Source organism: Pipistrellus hanaki, assembly GCF_964339955.1.
Source record: "Pipistrellus hanaki genome assembly, chromosome: 9".
In the NCBI taxonomy this organism is placed as follows: domain Eukaryota; kingdom Metazoa; phylum Chordata; class Mammalia; order Chiroptera; family Vespertilionidae; genus Pipistrellus; species Pipistrellus hanaki.
In genome coordinates, this window is record NC_140511.1 from 26171489 (window position 1) to 26196310 (window position 24822).

Consider the following 24822-nt stretch of genomic DNA (forward strand, 5'->3'; position numbering starts at 1 on the left):
CAGTGGGTTTACTCTAAGTATGAATGAATGCTTCTCTTTGAGTTAATCAATCATTAGCTTGAGTGGCTATGAGAAAAGCAGTGGGTAGAAGAAAGAAAATACACAAGCATGATAGGGTACCTGGGGTCTAGTCTCTCCTCTGCTACTCACAAGGTTGTGACCTTCAGTAAATTAACTTATTTGGGCCTCAGTAGTTTCCCTGTTATAAAATAAGAGGCCTAGATTACATGAGTTCTAAGCTCTTTTCCAATTCTAACATTTAATCATTTTAAGATTTTCACAGAATGGTTTTACAGGTAAGAATTGATTTGCCACCTGGTGTGTGTGAATGTTTAAATGCCTATGATGGTATTTAGAGTTGTGATGGACTAAAGCACTTGCACTTCAAAAGGACCTTTCATCAAAGGCTGGCAGGGTGAAGTGGTTATAGAATATTCTTAACACTGTGCGGGGCACTTAGTAACTAATAAATAGGAGTGATCATCTAAATTATTATCAATACAAGTCTAAGGCATTTAAAATCTCTGCTTCTAATGTATTGAGATGTCCTTTTGAAAAAATATTACTAGATTACGTTTTTGTTAATTATTTGTTAGTTACACTCACTTAATTTTTGTCAATCTGTATATGCTCCGATTTCAATTACCTGTTTGGGAATCGCTGAAGAACAATGTTGTCCTGATGCTTATGTTCTGGCTTTGCAATATGATCATTAGATAAAGGAGTCACTCATTATTTTTATGTCACGTGTTAATTTCTTTGTGTCAGAAACTCTGATGGGTCTAAAAGGATGGACACTGCCTAGGGCCTCCTTGGAGTCTAGAGGAAGAGAGACAGTGATCACAGCGTAATAGCGTATGAATGTGTGAGTAAAGAGAGTTGATCCCGAGGTTTCATGAAAGAGGTCACATCTGAGCTATGGCTTGAAGAATTAGTGGGAGTTTTGGAGTAGAGGAGGACATTCCAGACTGAGAGCAGAGTATGGAATATTACGATATGCTGGAAAAGTAGATAGCAACTTTACTTACTTAAGTGGAGAGATGGTTATGAAGAAAACATAAATTCTAATCTAATAGGATAAGGACTAAAAAGAAATAGAAAATAGCTTCAGGAGTTTGTTTGAAAAAGAAATCAGATTATAATAAATTTTTAAAAAGTGAATATGAGGTGAGAAATATGAAAGATGAATATTGGCTATCATTTTAGGTTTACTGATAAACCTGCTAAAACTGACAAAAGTATTGTAAATTTTATCAATCCTTTTAGAAAGCTCTTTGGCAGTATTATCAAAAGCCATAAAACTATTAATGCCCTGTGCCCTAACATTCCTTCCAGGAATTGTTTCTAAAATAATAACCAAGCTATAGCATGAAGCTATAGTAGCAAATAAACAACAATAATTTAGAAGCAATGTGTGTGTCTGATAGTAGGACATGGAGAAGTGGTTCTGTACACTCACTCCTAGACAGTGTAGCCCAGGCTTCAACGTTAATATAAAACTGTCGCCTTTGAGAAATGAACCTGTCAAAATGTGAAATGTGAAAAGCAGAAAAAAAGAGATGTATACTCTGATTATATAATCATGCCTATTAAAATAAAAGATGTGTAAAAGTTATATTAAGGGGGTAGAATATAATTGATTTGTTTTTTTTTTCTTTTCTTTTCCCTGAGCTTTTGTTTTTGGTAATAAATTATGGGTGAGTGTGTGTGTGTGTGTGTGTGTGTATGTGTGCGCGCGTGCGCGCGCGCGCGTTTAAATAATGGAAAGTAAAACAAAAGCAGTGTTTTGGTTTTAGTTTTTAGCCATGAGATTAGCCAAATTAAAGAACAAAATAAACTGATAAGCAAAATAAATCTGAGACATAGAAGCATGAAAGAGACAGACTGGCGAATCTCAGAAGAAAGGTGGGGTGGTTGGGAAGAGATTAATCAAAGAATTTATATGACTACTAGAGGCCCAATGCATGAATTCATGCACAGAGGGGGTCCCTCGGGGTGGCCTGTGGAGATTGGACCCCAGCCTTGCAGTTCCGCCGGGCACCCCACCTTGGCCTGGCACAGCCCTCTTACTTGCTCCACCATCCCCATTTGTAGGGCGACTGGTCAGGGCCAGACCCCCCCGCTCAACTCCCCCAGTGCCTGGAAGCCAGGCAGCGGCCCCACTGCCACTGCTGATTGTTGGGCAGGGTGATCGGGCCCCCAATTGCACCCACCTTGACCTGGTGCCGCCCACTCACCTCCTCCACCATCTCATCATGGTCCCGCTCTCATTGGGGCCCATCCTGGCTGGCAGCACCAACACTGCCACCTGCTGCCAGCACTGTGTCACCGAGGCTCACCATGTTCTGTGCCATCCCCTGGTGGTCAGTGCACATCATAGCGAGCAGCCAGATGACCATCTGAGGGGACAATTTGCATATTAGGCTTTTATTATATAGGATGTGCATAACTTATGGACTCAGACAATAGTGTGGTGAAGGCCTGGGAGGGGGCAGGTGCTGGATAAAACAGTCAGTGGGGTAAAAGGGGGAGCATCTGTGATATTTTCAACAATACTTTAGATTTGGAGGGAGCTGTAGTGTACACACACACACACACACACACACACACACACATGCGGATAGACAGAAGAGAAAGCAAACACTGACGAGAACAAATCCCTGATGGGTTAATGGATGGACTTGGTTCTTGGGGGAAGAAGGGATGAAGGGATTAAGAATGTTGATTTATTTAATTTGACTTTTATATGATTCTTAAAGGTAGAGTCTCTACCTTAAAAAGTTTGAATGAATGGTTGTGCTAGATTATTTTAGTAAGATATTTCAAAGAATTCAAGACATTTACATTGACATAAAGTTACATGGAAAAGTGCTTTGGAAGCACTTTTATATATAACTAGAGGCTCGGTGCATGAGATTCATGCAATCAGGGTGAGAGGTTCCCTCAGTCTGGCCTGCATCATCTCAGTCCAGGACCCCTTGGGGAATGTCTGACTGACAGCTTAGGCCACTCCCTGCTCTCCTTAGTGCTGCCGAGGAGGCAGGCGAGGCTCCTGTCACTGCTGTGTAAGCCTGGCTTCTAGGCTTTTGACTGAGCAGCGCTCCCACACCAGGAGGCAGCTCCTGCATTGAGGCCTGCCCCCTGGTGGTCAATGTGCATCATCACGACCATTTGTTCTGCCTTTCGGTTACTTTGCATATTAGCCTTTTATTATATAGTAATGTCCCAAAAATGTATACATACACTTAGAATAATTATAAAGGCAATGTTTATTAAAATACATTTCATTTTTATATAACAGTTATCAGCTGTTAAAGTGCATACACATTTCAGGGGATACTGCATATATGAATTCATCCTATATAATAAAACGCTAATATGCAAATTGAACGGTAGAATGACTAGTCACTATGATAGAATGACTAGTCACTATGATATGCACTGACTACCAAGGGGCAGACATTCAATGCAGGAACTGCCCCCTGGTGGGCTCATGGCTGGCAAGCACAGCAGTGATGGCGGGAGCCTCTCCCACCTCCGCGGCAGCACTAAGGATGCTCAAATGCTAGCTTAGGGGGAGCAGGCCTAAGCTATCAGTTAGACATCCCCTGAAAGCTCCTGGACTGCAAGAGGGAACAGCCTGGTTTGACGGACCCCTCACTCCCCCTGAGTGCATGAATTTCGGGTCTCTAATATATATATATATATATATGAATAAAATAAAAGCCTAACATGCTAAGTGTTCAGTTGTCTAGTCGTCCATTCAACCAATCAGATTGTACTATGCTAATGATATAAGGCTGCTCAACCGCTTGTTATGACATGCACTGACCACCAGAGGGCAGACGCTCCAACTGGGTAGGTTAGCTTGGTGCTGGGATCCAGCCAGTGGGGACTGAGCAAGATGAGTTGGACACACCCTGGAGCCCTCCCTTGACCCTTCCCTGGTTGGCCAACCTCCCACATCTCTCCCAGGCCCCAGTGGGGTGTCTTAGCCTGGCCTGTACCTTCCCCCAGTTGGCTGAAGGACCTGCACCCCCCTACCTTGAATGCATGAATTTCATGTACCGGGCCTCTAGTATATACATACGAATTTAGGCGAAGCCAAACAAAAATCATATTGTTAGGTTAGATAGTTTTAATGTAATAGTATTTGATTATAGCCACATTTTGAATATAGGAAACATTTTTAAAAAGAGAATTTTAAGTTTTATTCATATAAATGAACATATATGAAATTTAATAGATTTTTTTTTATGCTTTCTATTGCTTTATAGCATTCTGTGATTTTTATTTTTACTCTGATTTGCTTTCTCATTTTAGAAACTTGTCAAAACTGGAGAAAATAATTGGTCTCTGCCCGAACTGGTACATGCTGTGGTCCTACTGACACATTATCATGCTTTGGCAAGCTTTGTTTTTGGTAGTGGCATTAATCCGGAGAGAGATCCAGAAATCTCCAATGGATTCAGGCTAATATCAGTCAACAATTTCTGTGTTTGTGACCTCGCTAATGACAACAACATAGAGAATGCATCCCTTACAGGCAACAACTTCGGGGTCAGTTTTCTCCTCTCCTTATTGTTTTGCCTTTATAATTTCTAACATTAAAAATATCTAGAGGGTCCAGCTGGTGTTGCTTAGTGGTTGAGTGTCATCCATGAACTAAGAGGCCCACTAGTTCAGTTCCTAGTCAGAACACATGCCTGGGTTGTTGGGCTCGATACAGGAGGCAGCCAATCAGTGCTGTTTCTCTCTCATCAATGTTTCTAACTCTATCCCTATCTCTTACTTTCTCTCTAAAAATCAATAAAAACATTAAAAAAATATCTACAGAGAATTTATTCTCTGATTAAAAGGGATATATATGTGTGCATATATATATATATATATATATATATATATATATATATATATTAGCATAATTTTTACTATAAAAATGTAACCTGTACCTGAAATTCTTAATTTTCTTAAAGAGGCTTTTACTGCAGATAGATATCATTACAAATCATAAAGACTAAAACAAGGCTGCATTCCAATGATCCTAGGCTTTTAATGTTAGACTCTTTGAACAGCAGATCCTAGAACAGTTTATCTTTCGTCCATAGATGCTGGACTAACCAATAGCAAATACGTCTTATGACAGAAAAAGAATTTGAAACTGCCTTACTTTAAAAAATAAACCATAATATGATTTAATATATGCCAAATGCTAGAATTCTAGATCGAATGTATCTATAAACTTTCTAAATTTTTAACTGATGTAAAAACATCCTACTTCTGAAAATGTTTAAAGCTATGATATGATTTTCTTTGGAGTTGGTGGAAAACCCACTTAGAAACTTAATAATAGTACTGATACCTCTGTACATATCAAGGTGACCGTGGGAGGTGGAGATGTTTACTGGACCCATTTCTACTATTAATAACACCATAATCCTTCCTGGCTTCAGATTGTAGGTTCCCTAAGTGAGCTGGAGGCCTTAATGGAAAGAATGAAAATGCTTCAAGAAGAAAGGGAAGATGGAGACACATCTCAGGAAGAAATGACCACTCGTTTTGAGAAGGAGACGAAAGAAAGTCTTTTCGTTGTCTCTGGAGATACTTTTCATTCATTTCCTCATTCAGGTGCTTTTTTTTCTCACTATCTTTTGGTTGTTCTTGGAACCCTGACAGACCACCTTCAGTGTTTTCCATGTGGATTTGTAAAAATAATTGTGCTACACATTCCTTTTATTTCTTTCTCATCCTCTGTATTATAGATGGTATATCTGACACTACTTGCTTTCTCTGTTATGTTGGTGCATCTTTGAATATATTTCAGATCCAGTTGGGAGGAATACTCCAAACATACTCTATTCTACATAAAATGTAATTCAAAGCAGATCAGGTGCTTATAAAATTAGATAGAAATATTTAATTCATCCTACTTTTGTGATTTTTTTCCTGACCAGTGAAATCCTGTTTCAGTAGATATAATTTTTTAAAAATATCACTGCCTTTTTTGTGGGTGGAGTGTGTACGACTATTCTCACACTGCTGCTTTTCCAGGTTAGTTTAAAATTACATTTCACTTGCATTTGCATTTCTTTGGAGAAATCTTTGGAATTTGTAAAAATGTATTATTTGGGTGTTTCTTGGGTTGAATTTGGAGGGCTTTATTCCATACTTAAAGCTAGGCTTCTTTGCTGTAGTCTTAAAAACACATTTTTATCTAATACTCAGACTTTGAAGAAGGAGGTAAACTTTTCAATTATGACTAAAAAATATATTAAACACCATGTAGTAAATGTTATTAAAATAGCATAGACTCAGTAGAAAGCTTGAATCCTTCAAAGTCATCCATCTACATAACATTTATTTTTAAATGGAGTTCCATTTTGGTTTAAAATGGGGCTTTAAAATAACTAGTCTTAAGACTAGTTAGTCTCACAAGTTCTGAGAGTAATTGATTTACCCATATTTGTTAACTTTAAACATAGCATCAACCAATTGCTCTCAGAAATTTTACCAGGAAAAGTAGGAATTCTTTTTATCATTTCTCATGATGATCTTTTTTTTTTTTTTAAATGAAGATTTTATCTTCAAAATTGAGTATATTAAGTACTAGTTTCTCAGAGCTTCTAATCAGTATGAAATCCCCCTCAAAAAGGAAACCTGGTGTTTTAGTTATTTGTTTAATATTTACTCTATAAATATTTATTGAGAGCCCCACATACTCTCAGCACTGTGGCAAATAGATTTTCAGCCTACAGGAGGCACGGTTCCTGCTTTCGGGGAACTGTCATTGCTGGTGGGAAAGATAAGTAATTATAACACATAGTGGAATGTGGAAGGTTTGTGTGGCCAGAAGAGGACCCTGAACCCAGCCTTCGTGGGGGAGGAATGTAGACAAGAAGGGATGCCCAGAAGATGACTTTCTCCAACCCTTTGGCTGTAAGCTGAGTGCAGGGATGTCAGGCAGTGGCTGGGGGATAGGGGAGTTGGTGTAAACAGCATCTACACCTGAGCCAGGGCACGGTGGTAAGGAAAGAGGATGCTTGCTTCAGGAACAAATGGCCGTGTTGTTAGGACATAAATCATGAGATAGCTAATGGGACAAGGAGCTGGGTAGGTGGACAGGGGCCTTATCATAGTGATTGATCTTTCTAAACTTAAGGAACAGAGAAGCTGCCTTAGTTTGGACATGTGGACTTCCTTTACAACATCCAGGCCAGGGATGTCTACACAGTTCTTCTCAAACTTTACTGTGCATGGGAGTCACTGGGGAATCTGGCTGGAGTGCAGTCCGTCTGGGCTAGGATGGGATAGGCCACACTTTCTGTCACGGCTCCAAGTGGGACTAATGCTAGTCCGCAAACACACTCAGAGTAGTTAGTGTGACCATCAGAAGGCTTTTAGCTCAAGATAAAGTTTTAGAAGTTTTCAGTATATATTTGGTGTTAAAATCAAAACAACCTATAATAATAAAAGGGTAATGTGCTAATTTAAAAAAATGTCCTTCTAGACAAAACCAAAGTCGGAAGGAAGCAGCCTGGGTCCCGGGTGCCAGAGGAAAGCCAGTGCCAGCAGCCAGGGGAAGGAAGGCCTACTCTTGCACGAATTTTCATGCATCGGGCCTCTAGTTGATTGTAAAAATCATGTCTCATTTGTCCAGGTAGAACAAATGAGACAATGAAAAATAATGAGCGTAGGTCCCTGGCTGGATGGCTCAGGTGGTTGGAACGCAGTCTCATACACCAAAAGGTGGCGAGTCAACCGATCCATGTCTCTCTGTCCCTCTCTCCCTCTCTCCCTCTCCCTTTGCTTCTCCTTCTCCCTACTTGCCTTCCTCCCTCCCTTTCTGTCTGTCTCTCAAGTCAATACAGAAATAAATATTGTAATAATAATAATGAGCCTAGAGTTAACCTTCTAAGTAAGCCAATATTCTAAAATATAAACATTTTATTAAAGTTACTAATATCTATTTGCTTTTAGACATTACTTTTTAAGAGCTTCTCTAAGATCACTAGAGTTTAAAAGATAGGTTTTTGTTTTTATGTTTTTACTACTGAAAATCTTTCCTGGATCTCAGTTTCAATCTTCCTGGTCCCTTGAGCAGGAAGGACTATTGCCTTCTAAAATGAATTTTTGACTAACAAATCTTAGACCCTAGCCAAAAATTGTGTTCTAATTTTAACAGTAGAGGCTGTATCATTTGTAAATAACTCAAGGAAATAAATCATTTCATTATTTACTCTTAAACATTCCCAGTACTAAATTTGCTGGTCACACAAAGATAAGTTAGAAAAATAACTTCATACACTGGCTAATTGAGTCATTTTTATAAACTTAGCAAAGTTTTAAAATAGAAATTTATTTTTTCCTATGCAAAATTTCTTGGTTTAAAAACAGTTAAAAAGTAAACAACTTCTTGGTTTAACTAGTGTGATAAAGCATTCCAGATTCTATGGGGAGATTCTAACAATAGTTTTTCAAGTCTTTTGAAGAAAATAAATATTTAGAGTGTTATATGAGGGTGATATTCTGTAGCTTGGTAACAGAGTTAACTAGCTCTTATTGTGTTGTGTGTGTGGGGTTTTTTTTTTTTTTCAAGTTAGAAAGGTGTTTCGTTACTATAGCATAATGTTTTCTGTATTTTATTAATGGCTACGTCTTAGGGGCAAAAGAGTGCAGGCAAAGTACAAAATACTATTTCAGTTCAGACTTTGAAATATTTATTTAGGTAGAATTAAAGTGAGAGCTTTAGATTTGTTAATACTAATTTTAATTTTTTTTAAACTTTAACATCTTAAGATAAATTTAGGAAAAAGATATGTGTGTTTTGAGAGATCTTTGTGTATATTTTTTCTGTAGACAAAATTGTCTAAAAAACAAGTCTCAATTGACTTCTAATTTAAAAATGAATGAATGGATAGTATTCATAGGATACATTTTTATGTTATTTGGTTAGTTACTCTTTATTGTTTAAAGATGTTTAAAAGTCATATGACAATCCCAAAATGTACATGAGCAAAACAAAAACTAGCATTAAAGTCAAAGGAACTAGTTAAGTAATAGTCAACTCCAGTATTGGTTTTTGGCAAATGAAACCACCAGGCTGTACAGTGGGCGGCTCACTGTGCTTGGTTTAATTTTACTTTGCACTTCACAAAACTTCTCGCTTTCATTGTGGCCTCAACAGTTGCTTTTGTTTTTTTCTGCTTTATTTTGTTGATTATTATGGGATGTACAAGCTTAATTAACCTCGTTGGTAAATGTTAAGAGATAATGCATTGAAAACGCCATTTATAAAGCATTTCTATTTACCCAAAATAGAGAACTGGAGCATAAGGAGGAGGTAACAGAGTGGTTGAGAAGTGGGCCAGGGGAGCCTGAGATTTCTCTTTAGAGCTGAAAGTCACTTGGAAGCTTCAGACCAATTTCAGTGATTTAACGTTTACAAGTTTTCCACGTCATCTTAAAGTAGTCCAAATTGTATTTCTTTCTTTTTAAAAAAATATATTTTATTAATTTTTTACAGAGAGGAAGGGAGAGAGATAGAGAGCTAGAAACATCGATGAGAGAAACATCGACCAGCTGCCTCCTGCACACCCCCCACCGGGAATGTGCCCACAACCAATGTACATGCCCTTGACCGGAATCAAACCTGGGACCTTTCAGTCCGCAGACTGACGCTCTACCACTGAGCCAAACCGGTTTTGGCCCACATTGTATTTCTGACACTCAGTACCAACAATAGTATCTGTAATTTTTTACTGTTAATGAAACAAAGAAAAAATAAATAACAGGTGCATAGCATACTACCTGATATAGAGTAAGTACTCAACAATGACAGTCTATTGTAATAAAGGAGTTAAGTAAGAATTTCATACACTATTTCCTGGGTTGGGTAGTTTGGGCATTTGATCTTTCCTGCCTTATTATCAAGCACTCCAATTAGTCCCTGCTAATGACCCAAGGAAGGTCAAAACTTGTTGGAAAAGAATACTTATTGTGAGGCTTTTCATGAAATGAATTACTATAATTGCACTTGTTTTTTAAGCCTGTCAACACTGTCATTAAGAGTTATTGTTTTTTGTTATGCCATAAAACTGTTTTTAACTATTTAATATATATTTATTTATTTATTAAATATTTAATGTATTTTTAATATTAAAATACTGATAAAATATTCTTTGTGTGGAAAGATCTAGTTTTTTTCATTTATTTTTTAAAAAATATATGTTTATTTTTTTATAACAGAAGGTAGTAAAGTTTCATTTCCTTTTAGTGGTTGAAATCAGGGAAAAGTATAAAGATTAACCTAAAAAATTTGAGTTAAAAGATAATTATCTTTAAATTAAATTAACATGCATTGGGTTTTTACAGTTTCTCGGGGGTGAATTTTTAATTTATCAAGAATGCAAAAGTTAGCTATCTTACGATGGTATTGTAGTCTTCCTATCTTAATGCCACTTTGATAGTATTCCATTCACAATCTCATTAGCATATTATTTACTCCATATGTTGTATACCTTTTCTTTTCATGTGCACACATATCTTAGGTGTAGAACTCAGTGAATTTTCATTGTAGTTGTATAAAAGCCCTCTCTTGATCGTCACACTAACTCCTCTGAGTGTGTTTGCAGACTAGCATTAGTCCCAGTTGGAGCCATGACAGAAAGTGTGGCCTATCCCGTGAAAAGAAAAGCACACATCTCTTAGGTGTAAAACTCAATGAATTTTCCCAAACAGAAACCTCTTTAACTGATAGCAAATCAACTAATAATAGTGACCCCTGGAAGCCCACTTTTCTCCCTGTTGTGTTTCTTTCCTTCTCCTTATATGCCTCCTGGTCAACTAAAAATGAACTCATTTTCCCTGTGAATCCAGATTGAAACACCATCTATCTAATGTTAACAAAATCTGTCTTAACATTCAGCTCACTTAAAGTGCTCTTTACCTTCACTTCTTCTCTTTCCCCACCTCCTACTTCATTCCCAGAGAGATAAAAAGTTTAAACATTTTAACCAGAGGCCTGGCTATCTTCCTTGTCTAAATGTGCTACTACTACTTGGGTATTTTAATTTCATCCATTTTTTGACTAAGTAACTATAGTTAAATGTTGAAATGGCCAGGATTTGGTAATGAAATTGTATTCAAAACTTAAGTAGTAGCTATTTTATTTGAATTTAAGCCAGGTAGTCAATATTGTCACTCTGAAAATCCATGGAAAAGCTAAAAAAGTGGAGGAAAATGGAGGGGTTTCATTGTTCTAACTATGTGGTTTCCCTAACACTAACTAGATTGTTGTTGCTCTTAGATTTTGAGGATGACATGATTATAACATCTGATGTCTCCCGATACATTGAAGACCCCGGTTTTGGGTATGAAGACTTTGCTAGACGAGGAGAAGAGCATTTGCCAACATTCCGAGCTCAGGTATGAGATGTCTGTATTTCAGAGAAACTAGAAAGTAAATACTGTTATTTTAACTGTGACATGTTTAAATGTAAATAAATTGACTTCTAAAGAGATTAGGAAATCATTTTGATAGTCTGTAAATCACTTTATTTGTTTTCAGCCTAGTTTAATTTGATTCTTAATAGGTAGATTATTATTTTAACATTTTCCCCACTGAGAAGACAAAAGGAAAAGGCTTCCTTAAGTTACAGCATTATTACATTGTAGTTGTATAATATTCATACCATTTTGGGAGGGGGAACATAGCAGGGGAAAAAACCCAGTGATGTATCACATCACATTTATAATAAAAAGACACTTTATAATACAGTCCTATATCAGTAGCTAATGGCTTCAGAGTTATTCCCTCCCCACCCCTAGAAAAACAATCACAATAATGATGGGACCCCCTAAAGAGGGTGCAAATTTGGATGAAGACAAGCTCCATGGTGCCTATTTCAGATGACCTGCTAACTGTCCATGTCACTGAACAGGTTTGGTCACATAATAGTCCAAGATCTTCTGGGGTTCTTCCAGATAAGGGCGTCGTTTGCATAGCACTTGAGCACAGGAAGTAGCCAGTTTATCACCAACAAGCTAACCCCTGAATCCCACTGAGGGAATAGCACGGCACTCCAATCTACAAACTGATGTGAAGGCTTTTTAGCAAAGCTATAAATTTGAAATATCATCACTTTCTTGCTTAAGTGGTTATAGTTAATAAAAAACTAGAGTTGACTCAAGTGAAGAATACCCATTTTGTAAGGGTATACATTTTACTCTTCTAGGACTATACCTGGGAAAACCATGGGTTCTCCCTGGTGAACAGACTTTATTCTGACATTGGACATCTTCTTGATGAAAAATTTCGCATGGTCTACAGTCTCACCTATAACACTATGGCCACCCACGAAGATGTCGACACAACCATGCTACGCAGAGCTTTATTTAACTATGTCCACTGTATGTTTGGAATCAGGTATGCTCATTGTGGAGACCGGTTTACACGTTTCTGAAAGAAAATTCTGACACTAGCCTTACTCCTGTCCTGTTTAGGAGTATGTATTTTGGGGAGAAAATACTACATGTGGACTTCCGATTTTGGAAAATTAATTCCATTTTATAGAAAAGAATTTCTCTATGGTTTAACTGTTGTGAATATTAATATGCATATGTAAATACAGTACTAACAATTTACTAATGAGGGGAAAAATATCAGGAATCATTGGAGATAGGAAAAATCAGACTCAGTTTGAGAATCTTTCCAAGAAGAAATAGCAGTTAAAAACCATATATTGTATTCCTTTAGATCACTTTAATAAATGCTGGTTAGTTAGTAATTTTGAATGAATGATAATTAGGATATAAATAAAACTAGAATAGATTCTTCTCTCATAAAGCTTGCATGAGTTCACATAAAAACACTGAAAGAAAACTGTCAGTCAATGTAAATTAATAGCCTCTCAATTTTTTAAAGATTAGCATTGAGAGGACAGTGAATAAATGAGATTGAAGAGTCTAATCATGGTGTAATCAGGAAAGCTTTTTATTTTTAATGAACCCTTTTGAGCTGTTTTTTGAGGCTTTTATAGAGATAGATTTGTAGAAAGAGAAATCCCCAGATGTGGATGCATTCAGTTTTACTCTGTATTATGTTGTTTCTGATATAATATCAGAAAGTCTCTGTGAAGTGGAATTAGAATTTAAGTGAAGTAGTTTCTATAATTTTAATGTAAAACAAAATTCCTGAAAAATCAACATTCTACCTAGAAGACACTACTGTGATGATAAATAATAATTGCTAGTTAACACTTAACCATCCTAGACAATAAGTTATCACAGAATCATTACATTTTAAAACAGATATTGTACCTACCTAATTAAGAAAAATAAACAGCAATAGAATTTAATTCAGTTGTGATAAATGTTTATTCATGACAATAAATAACAAATGTTATGGTGACTTTATCTCTTAGATGCTACTAAATAAAGCTTATTTGAAATCCTTGAGATACTCTTTTTTAAGTATTGTGTTTAGCTTAAATATTAACTGGAAGTATAGGCCAGAAATTCTACAAACCCCCACTATTGCATTTACCTCCTGTCTGCCTCTGTGCCTACTTCTTCTAGCTCCTCTTATTGTGGGTGAACTGTCTATGCTCCTATGCCCGTGGGCACAAAGTCCCATCTCCTCTCTTCTTCTAAAGATCCTTATTCTAGCAATCTCCCCTCTACTGCGTGATCACCTTTACTCTCGCTAGTGGATCTTTCCCATCTGTATATAAACATGCATTTCTCTCATCTGTAAACAGATTTTTAAAATATGCTTTTATTGATTTTTAGAGAGAGAGGAAGGGAGAGGGGTAGATATGGAAACATGGATGAGAGAGGAACAGCATTGATCTGCTGCCTTCTGCACATCCCCTACCAGGGATCAAGCTTTCAATCCAGGCATGTGCCCTGACCAGGAATTAAACCAGAAACTTCTTGATTCCTGGGTCTACGCTCAACCACTGAAGCACACTGGCTAGGCTAAAGAGATCTTTTCTTTCAGTTCCGCTTTTCCTTCTGACTGTTGCCTCATTTTTCTGCTCCTGTGCACAGCAAATCTCTTTGGTGGTGTATTTATTATCTCCATTCTCTTAACTCTCATTCTCTCTTGAAACCACTTATTGAGGTTGCCAGTGATCTCTGTACATGCTACTTTGGTGGTCAGTTTCCAGTTATCATCTTATTTGAGTCATTTCTCCTTCCTTGAAACACTTGACTCCTACTTAGGGCTTTGTACTTGCTCCTGGTCTTTGCTCAGATGTTGATGTCTCAGGGAGGCCTTCCTATCTAAAATCACAGTTCCTCTCCTCCTAGCCCCCAGTTCCACTTAATCTCCATAGCAGTTCTCACCATCTACATACTATGTTTATCTTTTTAACTTTTTTTCTCCATAGAATTTAAATTCTATAAGACTGTGGGCTTTTGTCTGTTTTGTTCATTTGTGTATCACCATTGCCTAGAAGAGTACATGGAAAGCACATGGCACATAATAGGCACTCAATAAATATTTTTAGATGAATTTAATTAATGAGCTTTTGTTATTTAATTACTGGACACTAAGCGTCTCTATTGAAGCTTTAGAAATCAGAAATTTTGATTTTGTCATTATAAAGCTGTTGTCATTCCTCATAGGTATGATGACTATGATTACGGAGAAGTTAATCAATTACTTGAACGAAGCCTGAAGGTTTACATTAAGACAGTGACCTGCTATCCTGAGAGGACTACCAAGCGCATGTATGATAGTTACTGGCGTCAGTTCAAACACTCAGAGAAGGTGTGTTTCATGACTAAACATTATACCATAGATAGATGTTCAATATGAGAAGTAATGATTATGAAAATATTAATAAATTAGTGCCATTATAGAAATGGAAATGGCATAGTCTAGCCAACTTTATATTTATTTATTTGTTTGTTTGTTTGTTTGTTTATTTATTTATTTATGTATAGCCTTAGTCTGTTTGTTCAGTGGATAGAGCGATGGCCTGCGGACTGAAGGGTCCTGGGTTTGATTCCAGTCAGGGACACATACCCGGTTTAGAACCTTGATCCCTGAGGAAGAGAGGCGGGGAGAGAGAGAAACATTAATGATGAGAGAGAATCATTGATTGGTTGATTGGCTGCCTCCTGCACACCCTCTACTGGGGATCGAGCCCACAACCTGAGCATGTACCCTGACCGGGAATCAAGCTGGTGACCTCTTGGTGCTTAGGATGATGCTCATTCCACTGAGTGACACCAGCCGAGCACAAGAGCCATTTTTTTATAAACAGTTTTCTCATGAGTTTCACATCATGTGCATGTTTAGCAATGCCCAGGCGTGTATGTTTGTAAATGAGTCTTCATACACAAGAAAAACCTTTGTGAATGCTATATGAAAAAAGTTTATAAAGTTTTTCAGTTATTTACAATGGTCATTAAATTGATAACATTTTCATTCCCAGGTTCACGTCAATTTACTGTTAATGGAAGCACGGATGCAAGCTGAACTTCTGTATGCTCTTCGTGCCATAACTCGGCATTTGACCTGAAGCCTCACCCAGGGAAAATGTTAGATGTGTGTAAAGACCTTTTCACTTAAGATATGTACATCAGAAGCAGTTTGTGATGTAGCATCAAAAGTTATTCAATTCTCTGTGTCAAAGTTTAGCCGTTTTGGGGGGCGGCTGTAATGTGCAATGATGTGTTTTCTTTTTCTTGATGCTTAACATTACTAACAATTGCAAGAATAATACTGAGGAGCACTACTTTGCATTGTTTATAGTTGGAGTTCTGGATCATAAATCATGAACCTGGTTTGTTAATGCTTAACTTCAGCGCTTTGGGGTTTGTGTGTACGTGTATTTCTCTCCCCGCCTTTTGTTGTTGTTAATTAAGGAAAAGCGCTTACAATCTGCTCAAGCAATTGTTTATTCAGATATTGGAATTCAGCAAAGAATAACCTCCTCTGGCCACTCCACTTTTCATGGTGTGTCCTAAACCTGGTAGAGGAAAAGCATGCGCTGTTGAACTAAGCTGCTCACAGGACACGGCTCTGTGTCCCCAGGAGATTATTGTCAGGCACTGTTTGGTATTTTTGTTTGTTTTTGTTTTTTTACTGCTATTGGCGATAACGTGAAATGTGATACAGCCATTGTCCATAATTTAATGTGAAATTAATCATGATGAATTCTATAGCATGCTACTGAAATGCCAAATTCAGCTATTTTCTTTCTCTTCTGAAACAGAAGTTTCAGTTTTCCATATCAGATGTGTACGTTAAAGGTGGAAATATGCACAATCCTTCCTATCACTGACAGTAATCCTCCGCCATCTTCAGTTACCAGTGCTCACAGTGCTGCTTATAGTTCATGTAATTGGCACATGTAAACTTGTACCCACACTAGGCTGACCAAAAATTTTCTTTGCACATTTTTCTTTTCTTGTAGTGTTTTCTATATTGCAGTAAGCAAAAGAAGGTTACTCTACCTATATTTTTTTTTTTCCTGTTAGGCTTTTAGAACTTATTTTCCATGATTTTTATTATAATAGGTTAAATGGTTTATTATTCAAAATTAAAAATTGTGTTTCTATGCATTAATGTGAATGAACAACAACAACAAAAAGAGTGCAATATGTTAGAAAACATACTAAACTTCCCCCCTACTATGTCACTGCAGAAGTGTCCTTTAAGACAGAGCCATAAAGAAATTTGATTCAGATTTCTTTATTGCACAAGGCTTTCACCTGACTGGGGTTGAACAGTGTTCCTTTCATAAAGCCAAAGCACCCCCTTCCCCAGAAAAATCTCTTTGGACGACAAGTTTTAAAAAAGTGAACAAGTCTTAGGGGAGGAATATAAGCATCCAAAAAGTCACATTTTTGCATTGGTTTATGTTGCTTGATTAGACTATCTTCACAGAGCACAACATTATGTGTTTATAGCTTTAATTTGTGTTACGTTAACGAACCAGCGAAGTGCCTAAAGAGATGCTTACAGCCATCCGGTAGGACACAACTGCACGGCTTAAACACTTTGTGGTTAATTAATGGTGACTTGAATTGTACACCAACATGCTAATCTTTTAAAAACAGATCAATTTCCTAGTAAATAATATTAAATAGTTAACATTTTTTGTTAGATTTTCCACAAAGATTTCATCTTAGACTTATTTATTATATAAGACTTTTTCTTTTTCCTCTCTCATGAAAGAATAGTGGGCTAGTGTTTTGTTTAATGATTTACCCCTTTCCATCTATCATCCTTTTCTGGTACAATGCAGTAGGTTGCTTTCTTTTATATTTTGTCCCAGATGAGAAAATAGAAAGAAGACTGTGAGCCTAGTAACATAAGGCAGTTCTGCATTTTTGGATTCCAGGATCTTCTTTGAAAACTTCCATGTGAGGAAAAAATTACTAATTTTTTTAAGACGAGGGTGGTTTATTTAAAGAGATTACTTAAAGAACTTGTGCCAGGTTTCTTCTGTTTTGTTTATTGATATGCCATAAATTGGCTTTATTCAAATCATATTATATAGATATGTATTTAAAAAGTATATAGGAGAATGGCAAAACCCTGCCGACAATATACATGTCCTTTTAACTTCCCAAACTTTAGAAAACTTTCAAGTTGAGGATCTCTTTTAGTCTTGACATTTGTTTTGTTAATAGGAGTCCTTCAGTTAACAGCCCTATGTTTATTCAGGAGACCTCTATTATAGGAGGAAAATGAATTTTATATATTGAAAAGGAGGAGGAATTCTCACAGAACACCATATGAGCTTTAGACCAAAAGAGGAAACAAGGCTTAAGAAACTACAATGGCCACTTCATTTTTGTTGTTTTGCTTTTTTCCCTCAGAAATGTTAAGTAGTTGGCATTTGGGTTACAGAAATTTAGTGCCTTTATTAGATCTCTTTCCTAGCAAGGTTTCTTTCCAGCTCAGCATTGATCCATCTCATCAGTAATCAGGAAAATAAGTTGGCTTGGAACTATTGTATAAACAGAAACAAAACAATCTATTCATGAACCTCAGTGAACCAGCCTAGAGAAGGTGACCTCTGGAGGTGCTTCATTAAGCACCTACTCAGACGCATGTGCAGCATTCCAGGGTTTGGGTTCCATTTTACAGCGAGCTTGCTGTGGACTTTACCTAATGCAGACTTGAAATTCCGATGCGGTTTTCCAGGGTGGTATTTTTTCAGAGTATTGAATTTACTATGTAGTAATTTATAGTATAGCTTTTTATATTAAAATGTGATATTTTTAAAAGAGCTATCTGGTTCAATTGGTGAAGTGATGTGGTTATACAAGACGCTAACCTATCCCATGGGCTCACATCGTGCCAAACTTTAAATGTGCAAGTGTACGTGGGAAAAAATAAAAAGCACATGCGAATGTGAATTCTCTACCTTCCTAGCTTGTTATGTTCAAGTTAGTTTAGTCACCCACTGATGTAAATGCTTGATCAATGTCGATTTACTTTGAATTTCAACTTTTCCAGCTTCCATTGTAATTCTTCCTTTCTCAGATCCCCTTAAGAAATATCTATATACTCTGCCATCTGAAAGTGAATCTGTCCTTTAGCCCCATCCCTTCACTGCGGGCATGGCCAGAAGTGGCCTCATAAGATCCTTGAGATTAGGCCTCTTGGGCAGACTCATAATATGTAGAGGAATAGAGGCTTTTGAGACAGGACGACTTATTACCTTCCTCACCTTTTTGAACTAAGTATATTGTCTCAGTCTGGGGAAGGATCTTTGTCTCCTTTGGGGTACTTTTAAAATAAAAGATGGCCAGTGTGAATCTGAGGCATGGCCTTGGCCTTTAGTCAGGCTTCAAACCCAAATAATGGCCAAGCTTCACAGGGCTGTTCTAGAACAGAGTACTCAGTGTAAGCTTTATATCAAAATGCTATTTGAACCAGAACCCCTATTTTAATTGTGTTACAGTTCCTAAAATTTTTCAGTGCTTCTGAAAGCTAACTAACATTATTTAAGAACTATTTTTCCTTTTCCATCTTACAGTTTTTTTATGCCACATCAAAACCAAATTAATCAACAAAGATCTGTGCTTAAAAATAGTTCTCCACTGTAGTGCAGAGTGCATGCGTATATGATGGTAACATTCTTTTAAACTCTTAAAGAAATTCATCAGGGAGAAATAAACTAAGTTTCAGTGCATATTATAAAAATGATCTGCACTATACTAGTAGAATGAGGTTTTTGTGTTGTTTTAGTTGTGTTTAAAGACAATTCTGAATTATTCCTCCAGAAAGCAAGACCTTAATCTCTTTATCTAATAGGACTTTTCCTTTTTATGCAAATAGATGGTCTTACATGGAATAAACGTAGGCAACCATAATGTTACATAAATAGTATATGAAATGTTCTTAGGATAATTCAACAGCAAACTGAAAGACATATGGCTGTACTGTTCAGATCAAGTTTTAAGTTAGCTCGTCTGTATAATCAGAGCCTATTCTAGGTGGTCATCATCATAAACTGTGTTTCCCTATAATATTCCTCTGGAGACTGAGAATCAAAATAAGTAGTCTTTCCTCGAAGCAGTACTGTAACATGAATGTATTCATCTCAGTCAACAGAACTTACATGCCTCCTGGATGTGCAGCTTATTTTCATGCGAATGTGGCTTAGTTAGCAGTGTCTGCTCAGGTGAGACCTAGAACAAAAACAGCAGGGGTGAAATGGACCATAGAGGTAGAGGTATATGTCAAGGCAGAGCCTGGTGAGGAAGGAAAAAGTTTTCAAAGAACATGTGGGACATCATTCCGAGAGTGTGGCTGTCCTCAGCATCATACACTCATTACAAAGGACATTTCCCATCGTGGGAGCTCCTGCCTGCATTCCATCCCCCCTTCCCGCCTGCTTTCTCATCCTCCAAGTGCCTCAACCTCTACTCATTCCCTCTCCTCCGTCTCCCTCAGCCCATCTTGATCTGAATGCCTTGTCACACTACAAACCAAACATCACCAGCCACCTGCTGATAAGTCACCAGCATTTACTTTACCAAGTCATTTTTCTCTCCATTGTCCCAGCTCCCTCTAAATCCCACAACCATCCAGCTATATTTTTGCTCACCCTTGCCCCAGATGCCCTACCAAACATTACACGGCACCATGTGTAATCCTGTCCATCCCAGACTGTTCCACTTTTCCCAGCTGCCAAAATATCTTGCTCTCCTCTACCTCATCCCCAAAGAGCCTGTAAATTCAGAGTATCCAACCTTTTCATGGATTCACTCTCTGTTGTTCAGTAATACTACTTCCATAGTTAAAATAAATCATAGAAGGTTTTTGCCTTCTAACAAAGTAGGAATCTTTATATTTATACATGATACAGAAAGTGAACTATTTCTACCATGCAGAACTTAGCATTTAACAGGATTTTAAAGTGATGGAATTGCCATTCTAACCTGGATCTGTATTAGGTAGTTAATACTGGTATTAGTCCAAGTTATTTGAATGTGAAGTACAAGTTCCCTAGGAGTCCAGACAGGTCTGTAACCCTTCGGTGAAACGGGGGTTTCTGGCACACAAATGGGCGGTGTTTCAGATCATTGGTTGTATTTGGTGGTATCTGGGCCTTGAGACACATGCCTAATAGAAGGATAGCTGCTAAAAGATGCTTAGGTGGTCCTATTGGATCACGGAAGCCCACCACAAAATTGCGTGACAGTCTGATGAAGCTTTCCTGGGTTAGACTGAGCTGCTCACCCCATGCCGACCCTGTTGTTCTCTTGGGGGGAACGTCCTATGGGATGGAGAGGGAATGCGTTGCCTTTGCCATCTGTACTTTCTGGCTGCACTTAGGTCCATCCAGGCAGGGCCTGTGAGGAGCAGGAAATGCAGGGGAGGGAGTTCTTCCTCTCCCGCCAGTGTGTACTCGCTGTCAGAGGAAACCCGGTCAGGTTTCTCGGTAGATGGCTGCATGGCCTGGGGACCAACGAGCCACCTGTTTGAAAGTATCGATTGTTATGGTCAATGGTGGCATCTGGATGCTTTCCACTCCCATTCATGAGCAACCCAACCTGTCAGCAGAGTCTAGTAAATGCCTTTAAGAGCCCAGGAATAGAGCAATGCCTAGCTAAGGAATGAGACAGTAATGGAGACTGAAGGAATGGTTTTTACTAAATCGCATGTCATGAAGTATTTGTTCTAGCTTTAAATTCATCATGGCTGCACCACCATGAAGTACAGAGTTGAAAAAGGAGATATAAGAAATAGGGGGAAGGAAGAATGTCTAATTCTTTGCAGTGCTTGTGGAAATTTCTGGAAAAAATGAAATGCATACTATAAAATAACCTTTAGAACAAACATCCCATTTTATAGCTCATAGGACAGTATCAAACATTAGTAAGTTTAAATGTAACACATAATTCTTGGTATATAAATTTGCAAAAACAGTCTTATCTTCTACCCCTCAATTTAACCTCTTAAAAGCAAATGTCTGAATCCTGGTTAGCTAGACATATCCATCATGACACCGAATGGAATGGATTGTACATCTCTTCCTTAATCAGTCTTCACAAATTTTCCATCTGGCTTCTGAATCTGCTATGGGAGGATCAAAATGTAGGCTAAAGGAAACACATCAATTGGGTGGCCTACTAGTTTCCTTTGTAATGTGGAGGCTGATTTCTCCTGCCTGAATTTTACCGCTTCTCTAAAATAAAATGCAGGAGTTCACTGGTACCCTTGTTCACAAGGAAAGTTATCCGAACTCTATCTAATGCAGATATTTCCTTTGCATTGATACATCTTCCCTGGAAAGAAAAGACCATTTTCCCCTCCCTGTTTCTCTTCACATTTACTCTTCTCAACCTAAGGTAGGAGAGACAGAAAACAAACCACAAGCCAGTGTGGCCTCTTCGTGCCACTGGAACACTGACATCACAGGCACAGTCCGAGCGAGGGCAGCAAGGACCCCGTCAGGTCGGCGTGGAACATGGCCTTGCTCCTTGGATTAGCCCCTTCAAGCCTGAAAATACCTTTTCTGGTCATGGAAGAACTGGATGTATCCTTTAGCTTATGAAACAGGATTTGAACTTGAAATTTTTTTTTTTTTTTTAATCCTGATTTTGCAGGGCAGCTACACGATGAATGTATATATTAAGACTTTGTAGCTGAATTGCACATGAAATCAGGTTGCCAACTTCTTGACTTTCAAAATTAGACTTCATTTTATCCTTGAGTTGTGAGCGATATATGTAGCATGCTGTGAAATGTCTATTATAGTTCTTTAATTCATCAGTATTAATGCAGAACTATCTTTTGCGTTCCTTGGTACTTTTTACTCAATGTAATCAGAAGCTGTGATGTTTTGCCTTTGTAGTCCTGTGCTTTGTTACTGTAATGTTTTTGTTTTTTTTACGAAGCACGTGACTTTGGACTAATGTGAGGCGGATGATCTTAAGACTGCTAGATATGTATCAGTCTCTTACTATATAAGGTTTTCCATTAGAATAAGCTCATATCAAATAGATCATTGATGAAATTTAGGATTTACACAATTTGCATTGTCAAATGGCAGTCTTATATTTATAGTTTCAATTCCGAAAATAGCAAACTTGAGAAACAGCCACTTTAAACGTGTTCTGGCAAACCAGACCCTGCTGTAGATATACGTAGTCTGAGGTAGTTACCCATATAAGCCTTCTCCACTGTTATGCCCTCCACATGAGTTAGCAGTTAAGGAGATTATAGAACCCATGAAAGCTTTTTGTATGTAAAACTAGGTTTTATTTTTCTTACGTTGCTGATTTTACAACTCTGACTAAAGCTGACCTGAATGGATCAGTGTATGTGTAATATTCTAGTGCTTTCATGCCCTTTTTTTTTTTTTTTTTTTTTTTTTTGGAGGGATGGGTAATATTATTTGAACAGATGCAGAAGGAACTGTTAGTGAGTAAAGACAAACACATTTGAAATAAAGGAACTGTGTATTAACATGTTAACAATTCATAACTGCACTTTTTATGACATTTTGAAAATCTATTTATAGGTACAGAACAATGGGTTTTGTTAAACTGTATCACATTTATACTTGCAAAAGTTTATTTCATTGTTATTAGTAGGAATTTTATTGGTTCAATAAAATTGGCAAAACTGAACCCGGATTATTTGCTCTTTCTTGTGTATTTATATACGTATTTATACTTACATTGGAGTAGCATTCTTGCCTGGCTTTGTTTCTGCTTGAGTAGAGGCATGCATTCTAAAAGACATCAGAATCACAAGAGTCACTTTTCCCCTTATTTCTTCCCGACCCACAGTTGTCTCCTGACATTTCTTACATTCCTTCAATATTACATTAGTAGACTTACGATAGTATACATTGGGCAAAATATAGTTATTGTTACCTTTTAAAATTTGTGAACGCAGCAAGAGACAAATTAATTTCATAACTGACATACAAATCAGTTGTGAACTCAGCAAGAGACGCATTAATTTCAGTATTATCTCTTGTTACTAAAGTAGTAAAGAAGTGATATTTTATAGGGAATTGAGATGTAAAAGAACTCTGTTTGCCCGAGAGCTGGCCCCTGGAATGGGCTTGGGGAAGACTTGTACTTCGGTCTTTATGTGACCGCCTTTTACACCGAACTTCATTACCTCAGCTAAGCCCAAGTGGCTTGCTTAATGATCTAAATGACCATGCTATCAACATGGCGTTTTACTGCCAGCCAGAAGTTAGATAACTTTCCTCTCTGGCTAACATGCAACTTTTATAGTTTTTCCTGAACGGGCCCTTTGATTTAGAAGAAGGTTCCACAGGGGAAGGCAGGTGCACAGACCAGTGTAGACAAGAGGGACCTGTCCATTTGAAGGCTGACCATTTCTCCCAACCCGAAGCCTGATGCTAAGAAGACTTAGGAAAGCTTGCAACTGCTGCCGTGTTATTTTTAGGACATGCTGCTGCATGGTGGAAGTTACCAGTTCAAAGTCATAGTTTCTTATGCACTTAACTTTCTGTGAGTTGAGAAGGAAGTCAGCCTCAGAGGCTGTCTCTTATCCCAGGATCTCACATACTTCATGTTTCAAAATGCAGGTGGAGTCCAAGCCTTTCCATAGAATTCTTTAAAAGGAATGTGAGGCAAGGATTCTTAATATTCCCTCCTACGCTGTCCTGATCCCAAAATAAATGTAAGTAAATCATCTGTCTTTGCATCAAGGTGAAGTTCACAGGACCCTCCTGGTTGCAGTACTTTTCACCTTCATTTGCAGAGGTGGTGCATGCCTCTGAGACCCCACTTGGCAGTCACCTGGTCCCTCTAACTCTCCCTGCTGCTGCGGCCACCAGTCCCACGCCGGCTGTGGCCAGGTGTTCACAGGTTCGGTGGGAAAGAACCTGGTGGCCCTGCACTGCTGTCTGCTTTCCTGCCTCGGGGCTGCTGGAGTCTGTGGCGGGATGCAGAGGGAACGGCCTCTGAGCTGAGTGTGCACAGCCAGAAGTGCAGGGAGTTTGTGGTTAACCCAGGAGCAGAGACTGGAGACAATGCGTGAGTGCTTCCTCCTTTCATTTCCCCAGGCCCCGATTTGGAGACTCCAAGGGTCTGCTGGAGTTGAGTGCCAGGCCCGCTCCATCGGTCTTCCCTCCTTTCCTGTTTCAGCGCCCCTGGCCTGCAGCCCTGCCCCGTAGGTCTCAAATCAGCCTTGATCATAGGCTTTGTTCTCCTGGGAGCTGAGGCCAAGATAAGGCAGTGGGGGGGGGGGGGGGGGGGGTAGAAAGCAGATCCTGGAATGAATTCAAATCTAAGCGCCACCATTGCTAACTACCTGACCTTGAGCAAGTCACCAAACATTGTGGTTCCTTTGTTTCCTCA

General features: G+C 38.2%; 1 protein-coding gene across 2 annotated transcripts in view; it reads left to right on the forward strand.

The window, feature by feature from the left end:
• Positions 1 to 23109, forward strand: part of SESN3 (sestrin 3) — a 58343-nt gene extending 35234 nt beyond the window's left edge. Inside the window, exons 5-11 of one of the 2 annotated variants that reach the window (XR_014795992.1) lie at positions 4324 to 4560; positions 5454 to 5628; positions 11306 to 11424; positions 12234 to 12424; positions 14629 to 14773; positions 15444 to 21029; positions 21061 to 23109. Coding sequence is in view for 1 of the 2 variants with exons in the window: in XM_084895402.1 (XP_084751528.1) it covers positions 4324 to 4560; positions 5454 to 5628; positions 11306 to 11424; positions 12234 to 12424; positions 14629 to 14773; positions 15444 to 15530 (954 nt within the window). In the remaining variant the exon portion in view is untranslated. Of the gene's footprint in view, positions 1 to 4323; positions 4561 to 5453; positions 5629 to 11305; positions 11425 to 12233; positions 12425 to 14628; positions 14774 to 15443 lie in introns of both variants that reach the window. The other variant, XM_084895402.1, reaches the window with a different exon arrangement.
• The last annotated feature ends 1713 nt before the right edge of the window (positions 23110 to 24822 follow it).